Source organism: Pholis gunnellus (genome assembly GCF_910591455.1).
Source record: "Pholis gunnellus genome assembly, chromosome: 17".
Classification (NCBI taxonomy): Eukaryota; Metazoa; Chordata; class Actinopteri; order Perciformes; family Pholidae; genus Pholis; species Pholis gunnellus.
This window is the reverse complement of record NC_136544.1, coordinates 21,692,099-21,699,085: the sequence shown is the minus strand read 5'-3', so window position 1 is coordinate 21,699,085 and position 6,987 is coordinate 21,692,099. Positions and strand designations below refer to the sequence as shown.

The 6,987-nt window shown below is 40.8% G+C and overlaps 3 protein-coding genes across 4 annotated transcripts in view; 1 reads left to right on the top strand and 2 right to left on the bottom strand.

The window, feature by feature from the left end:
• LOC306709274 (uncharacterized protein) overlaps positions 1-142 on the bottom strand; it is a gene marked incomplete at its 5' end in the record, with an annotated part of 7,221 nt that extends 7,079 nt beyond the window's left edge. The window contains one exon of the mRNA XM_079177341.1: positions 62-142. Coding sequence (XP_079033467.1) covers positions 62-142 — 81 coding nt within the window. The remainder of the gene's footprint in view (positions 1-61) is intronic.
• A 2,154-nt stretch (positions 143-2,296) lies between these two features.
• On the bottom strand, positions 2,297-3,899 carry LOC306709609 (keratin, type I cytoskeletal 18-like). Its single transcript, XM_079177820.1, has 2 exons — positions 3,286-3,899; positions 2,297-2,622 (listed from the first exon to the last, which is right to left on the bottom strand). The coding sequence occupies exons 1-2, from the start codon at positions 3,499-3,501 to the stop codon at positions 2,473-2,475; spliced, it is 366 nt and encodes a 121-aa protein (XP_079033946.1). The 5' UTR covers positions 3,502-3,899; the 3' UTR covers positions 2,297-2,472.
• Positions 3,378-6,987, top strand: part of LOC306709590 (MBT domain-containing protein 1-like) — an 18,108-nt gene continuing 14,498 nt past the window's right edge. The window contains exons 1-2 of one of the 2 annotated variants that reach the window (XM_079177799.1): positions 3,378-3,441; positions 6,455-6,692. In XM_079177799.1, coding sequence (XP_079033925.1) covers positions 3,427-3,441; positions 6,455-6,692 — 253 coding nt within the window. In that variant the 5' untranslated portion in view covers positions 3,378-3,426. Of the gene's footprint in view, positions 3,442-4,844; positions 4,960-6,454; positions 6,693-6,987 lie in introns of those variants that run through there. The other variant, XM_079177798.1, reaches the window with a different exon arrangement.

The following is a 6,987-nucleotide window of genomic DNA, read 5'->3' as shown; positions in this document are numbered from 1 at the left end:
AGTCTTGACTTGAAAATGTCTGACTCTTGACTTGGTCTTGACTTGGGTCTTGACTCCTCACTTGTTGGTCTTTACTTGGAACTTTTTGGATTCTTGACTCGGTCATCACTTGGTATTTGATGGTCTTGATGTCTTGGGACATGACTCTGGGTTATTGGTCTTGCCTTCAGACATAGATTGCTGCTGAAGGAGAGTTATCATGTTTATGATTGAGTTACTAGTAAATATTAAATATCAAGTCAGTCTCAGGCTTGTGGAAGACACCATCCTCAGAAACCACAACCATTTTGTCTGTGCAAAAATAAGTTTGTTATTGAAATTATCTGTTGAGTTTAAAGAACATGTTTGATCTCTGACATTTCAATCAAGTCAGACTCGTTTCAGCCTGTCTGACCTTTAAATAGACGCACAACTTCATGACGAGTCAGAACACGCCACGCTACACCTGACATCATCCGTTTACAGAGCCTCTGGTCTTTAGTTGGTCTTTACTTGGTCTTTAGTTGGTCTTTACTTGGTCTTTACTTGGTCTTTAGTTGGTCTTTATTTGGTCTTTATTTGGTCTTTACTTGGTCTTTATTTGGTCTTTACTTGGTCTTTAGTTTGCCTTTACTTGGTCTTTACTTGGTCTTTATTTGGTCTTTACTTGGTCTTTATTTGGTCTTTACTTGGTCTTTATTTGGTCTTTACTTGGTCTTTATTTGGTCTTTATTTGGTCTTTACTTGGTCTTTACTTGGTCTTTATTTGGTCTTTATTTGGTCTTTATTTGGTCTTTATTTGGTCTTTATTTGGTCTTTACTTGGTCTTTATTTGGTCTTTATTTGGTCTTTATTTGGTCTTTATTTGGTCTTTATTTGGTCTTTATTTGGTCTTTATTTGGTCTTTACTTGGTCTTTATTTGGTCTTTACTTGGTCTTTATTTGGTCTTTATTTGGTCTTTACTTGGTCTTTATTTGGTCTTTATTTGGTCTTTATTTGGTCTTTACTTGGTCTTTATTTGGTCTTTACTTGGTCTTTACTTGGTCTTTACTTGGTCTTTACTTGGTCTTTACTTGGTCTTTATTTGGTCTTTACTTGGTCTTTATTTGGTCTTTATTTGGTCTTTACTTGGTATTTACTTGGTCTTTACTTGGTCTTTACTTGGTCTTTATTTGGTCTTTACTTGGTCTTTATTTGGTCTTTATTTGGTCTTTACTTGGTATTTACTTGGTCTTTACTTGGTCTTTACTTGGTCTTTACTTGGTCTTTATTTGGTCTTTACTTGGTCTTTACTTGGTCTTTATTTGGTCTTTACTTGGTCTTTACTTGGTCTTTATTTGGTCTTTATTTGGTCTTTACTTGGTCTTTATTTGGTCTTTACTTGGTCTTTATTTGGTCTTTATTTGGTCTTTACTTGGTCTTTATTTGGCCTTTATTTGGTCTTTACTTGGTCTTTACTTGGTCTTTATTTGGTCTTTACTTGGTCTTTATTTGATCTTTATTTGGTCTTTATTTGGTCTTTATTTGGTCTTTACTTGGTCTTTACTTGGTCTTTACTTGGTCTTTATTTGGTCTTTATTTGGCCTTTATTTGGTCTTTACTTGGTCTTTATTTGGCCTTTATTTGGTCTTTACTTGGTCTTTACTTGGTCTTTATTTGGTCTTTACTTGGTCTTTATTTGATCTTTATTTGGTCTTTATTTGGTCTTTATTTGGTCTTTACTTGGTCTTTATTTGGTCTTTATTTGGTCTTTATTTGGTCTTTACTTGGTCTTTACTTGGTCTTTACTTGGTCTTTACTTGGTCTTTACTTGGTCTTTATTTGGTCTTTACTTGGTCTTTATTTGATCTTTATTTGGTCTTTACTTGGTCTTTATTTGATCTTTATTTGGTCTTTACTTGGTCTTTACTTGGTCTTTACTTGGTCTTTATTTGGTCTTTACTTGGTCTTTATTTGGTCTTTACTTGGTCTTTATTTGATCTTTATTTGGTCTTTACTTGGTCTTTACTTGGTCTTTACTTGGTCTTTATTTGGTCTTTATTTGATCTTTATTTGGTCTTTACTTGGTCTTTATTTGGTCTTTATTTGGTCTTTATTTGGTCTTTACTTGGTCTTTATTTGATCTTTATTTGGTCTTTACTTGGTCTTTACTTGGTCTTTACTTGGTCTTTATTTGATCTTTATTTGGTCTTTACTTGGTCTTTATTTGATCTTTATTTGGTCTTTACTTGGTCTTTATTTGATCTTTATTTGGTCTTTATTTGGTCTTTATTTGGTCTTTACTTGGTCTTTACTTGGTCTTTATTTGGCCTTCATTCTATTATTCATGTGTGTCTTCTGTTCTTTGCTCAGGCTGCTCTTCACTGTTGATCAGTGTAACATCACTCCTGTGGTTTGATTGCAGAGACTTCAGTTGATTGGATTATTATTAGATTATTATTATTGTTATTATTTGATTATTATTATTAGAGATTGGATAACTCGTGGTGTATTTACAGTGGTGTTGGTCTCACCTGGTCCTGCAGCAGGGACACTGTACTCAGGTATCCGTCCAGCCGTCTCAGCTGTCTGGGACACTTCCTGTCCAGCTGCTCCTGGATCCGACGCTCCAGCCTCTGATTGGCCGTCTCCAGACGCTGAACCTGCATCCACCAATCAGAGGTTATCAGTTATCAGATGAGCTGATCCTCATGTTGTTCTAGTGATGCAATATTTATTCAGAAACATAAAGTTTTGAAACATGATATGAGAGAGTTTTATTTGTTTGAACGCTTTATTTTTCTGACATTTTTAAGTCAAAAAATGATCAAACGCATCACGATTTAAATGCTGGAAATCAACGTGAACTAAAGACGTTGTGGTTGAGACTTTGCCTGGAACAGATGACCAATTGAAGAAGTCACAGCAAACATTTATTATCTCAGTATTTGACTCGTTATGAACATCAGACATTGTGACGTTTTATAAAAGACAGAAAATAAGGAAAAGCATAATCTGTCCTTTAAAGACAATGATGTAAGTCAAAACAAGAAACTCACTCATCCTCAGTCCGTGCCGGCATTTCAATGTTCTCAATAATTAGGAATCAATTCTAAATTTCACAATTTTTCTTCCTGAGCTGCTGCTGGATCATCAGGTTTGCACCTCATGCATCAAAAAATAAAAAAGGACGTAAAGAAAATGCAAAACTACTTTTACGTTCTCTTACCATTAAAACCATCTTGAATCATTATTTATGAATCTCTGTTTAGTTTGTATTAACTCTGTTGCTGCTGGATCCATCTGGATCTGGTTGTCTCTCCTACCTGCTGCAGGTACGAGGCCAGCCTCCCGTTGAGCTGCTGCAGAGACGCTTTCTGTCCGGACAGACAGAAGCTTCTGCTGCCGGCCGGAGTCTCGTCTTCAGCAGCGAGCGGCGAGCTGTAGAGCACCGACGCTGCAGCTCCATGATGATGAACACGGTGAGCCGGGCCGGTCCGGGTTAGGCTTCTGTTTGCACGAAGAAGCTGCCACGCCGCCATCTCACCTCTCACTTGATGTTCATCTGTCCTCCTTTAAAAGTCTCCTTTCATGCAAAGATCCAGATGTGTAAATACAGTTCTTAGTTTGCATTAAATCTGATCTCAGAGCAGCTGTCTGAGCCCTCAGGTGTGTGTTTCTATCACAGGCGTGTCAGGACACGATGGAGCTCAGGTCTTAATGTGCAGCGTAACCTTTAAACGTCGACAGGTTTCCTCAGCACGGAGCAGCCGTTCCCCTTTTTAGTGAAACTGTCACTATGAAGCCAAATCACTGTCAAATTCCAGAGCGCAAATGAGATCCATTTACTTTGACGAGCGCTTTTATATCACTCCGCGAGCAAAACTCGCTCGAGAAGCTTAAACCTGTTCGCTCGCGAAACTTTATTCTGCTCGCTCTCGAGTAGTTTTTCTTGTTGGCGGTAAGTGGGCGGACCCAGTCTCCATTGTGTCTCTACATCTGATTGGTCACAATGCTCGTCTTTGGATAAACCGGATATCTGACACAGTTGTGATTTGCCTTCATACTGACAGCTTTAAGTCCTGGAGGAGTTCAGGTCTTCACTTGTTCTGCAGATGTTCTGGATCACAGAGTTCTGGATCCTGAGGGGCCACATGAGAACTAAATGTATTATATTTAATATGCACGGCTGCTTCTCCCGATCAATCATCCGCAACACGTTTCTTTAGCTTCTATGAAAAGATGCAAATCAAAGATTCAGAACATGCAAATCTCCTTTTTCATATTAAATATGTTCTTTTTGATTTAAAAAATACAGCTGAACAAAAACACAGAATATTTGGTCAATTTGATCATTTTATTTTATAAATTAAAATACACATTACTGTAGATGTATGTTTAGACGTGAAGCACGATGACATGATTCTATTCAATATGTTAAATATTATCATTCAGCAGCAGCTGTCCAACGAAACACCTTCAAGATCAAACAATAACACAATCAATACCTCGAGTGTGTTCATAAGAAAACATGTGTAAATGTTAGTTATTGTAGTATTGAAGACAAAAAGTGTTGGAAAGCTAAAACAATGTATTTACTCAAATACAATATTTACATTAAATTTCAAGGTACTTATATTTGACTTGAGTATTTCCATGACATATTTATTTATTGATTTAATTGTTCCACACACTGGTATTGTTATTCTTACCAAAGTAAAATATAAAAACATCCCATAGTGCTCTTTCCACACCGACCTGTTGGTGCTATTCCGGTCCGTCCAGCAGGAGTCGCTAGTGAGCAATGCCTCCTAATCTGAACTCCACACACGAAGCAGAGACAACAGCCAATCACAGGGGAGCAGCCGCGGTCCCCGGCGCCTGCGCAGTAGAGGCATGGTCATTTTGTTGCTATGTCTGCTGGCTCTGAAAGGCTCTTTCTGCGCGTCTGTAGTGTTTCAGTGAGCTCGTCCGGCCTAATGGAGACCTCCAGAGACCTGGTGAGTTCTGAGGCTCGTGTGTCCGGCGTTGTGGGTCAGATCGCGGCGTTGAAAGACTGAGACAGAAAGACGAGGCCAGACTCCGTTGAGAAATCTTCTACTTTAACGTTCTCTTGCTTTTTTCATAAAGATACATACCTTAATAAAATGCTGTTTCACATTTTTATTGAGGAGATCAACATTAACTTTGATTCGGCGCATATGTAGCGCGCAGACATGGTTTAAACCTTGTGTTTTATGAGAGTTTAGTGCTGTCAGCGGGACAGGTCAACACCGTGTACAGCCTCTGGTTCCCTCTGGAGCCTCCATCACGTTCAGCTAGTGGAGAGGAGACGAGTCCACGAGGAGACAACATGTCTGTAACACACTGACATGTGCGCCGAATTAAAGGAGAAGTTTAGCCGAGTCATAAACAACCAGTGTTCATTCAATGAGCTACATCCGGGTATCTAGGGTCAGAACAACCTCAAACTGGAAGAATTGTGGAGGTCATCTGGTGCTACATCCTCCTACTGCCTCTCTCTCTCTCTCTCTCTCTCTCTCTGTCTCTGCCTCTCTCTCTCTCTCTGTCTCTCTCTCTCTCTGTCTCTCTGTCTCTCTCTCTGTCTCTGTCTCTCTCTCTCTCTCTCTCTGTCTCTGTCTCTCTCTCTCTCTCTCTCTGTCTCTCTCTCTCTGTCTCTGCCTCTCTCTCTCTCTCTGTCTCTCTCTCTCTCTGTCTCTCTGTCTCTCTCTCTGTCTCTGTCTCTCTCTCTCTCTCTCTCTGTCTCTCTCTCTCTGTCTCTGCCTCTCTCTCTCTCTCTGTCTCTCTCTCTCTGTCTCTCTGCACTGCAGTGGCGCTGGCAGTGGGTTACACTGATGTGAACGCAACAGCTGTCAGGACTGTGTGTGTGTGTGTGTGTGTGTGTGTGTGTGTGTGTGTGTCTCTATCTGTGTGTGTGTGTGTGTGTGTGTGTGTGTCTGTCTGTGTGTGTGTCTCTGTCTCTGTGTGTGTGTCTCTGTCTGTATGTGTGTCTGTGTGTGTGTGTCAGTGTGTGTGTCTCTGTCTCTGTATGTGTGTCTGTGTGTGTGTGTGTCTCTGTCTGTGTGTGTGTGTGTGTGTGTGTCTGTGTGTGTGTCTCTGTCTGTGTGTGTGTCTCTGTCTCTGTATGTGTCTGTGTGTGTGTGTCTGTGTGTGTGTCTCTGTCTGTGTGTGTGTCTCTGTCTCTGTATGTGTCTGTGTGTGTGTGTCTGTGTGTGTGTGTGTGTGTGTCCTGGTCTTGATGTATAATTGATTGATTTGATTGAACTGAATGCAGCTATCTGAAGTACTCAGAGACACTACCACTTTAGTCCACAGGGGGCGCCAGAATCAACACTAATAAGTGAAATGCAGTAAATAAATAAATGTTTTCTGAGATGTAGTAGCAGGAAATGTGAATACTCAAGTAAAGTAAAAGTACCCCGAAGGAGTACTCGAGTACATGTCAGTATGTCGTCTCTGACTGCACCTCCTCAGGCCGAGCGTCCGTCCAGGAAGCGCAGCGACTCCTTCGGGATGCTGGACTTCGGTCTGGAGGAGGACCGGAGCAGCTGCAGCACCGAGTCCAGCGGGGGGAGCGGAGCCTCCAGTATCGAGGACAGTGAGGAGGAGGAGGAGCTGGGGGGGGGAGGAGGGACTCAACTCACCTCCTCCCTCACCCTCATCAAGACCAATGGACAGGTGTACACCTACCCCGACGGGAAGACCGGCATGGGTCAGTCTGATACACACACACCATTAAAACACAAAGCTTCACGTGTTAAAGCTGCATTCTCTCTAGTGACCACCAGGGGGCGACTCCTCTGGTTGTATAGAAGTCTATGAGAAAATGACTCTACTTCTCTCTTGATTTATTACCTCAGTAAACATTGTAAACATGAGTTTATGGTCTCAATCTCTAGTTTCAAGTCTTCTTCAATACAGCATGATGTTCATTTAGTAAATGATGGTCCATTTAGAGTCACACAGACCATAAAGCAGGGGATGCTTTAGGGGCGGGGCTACACAGT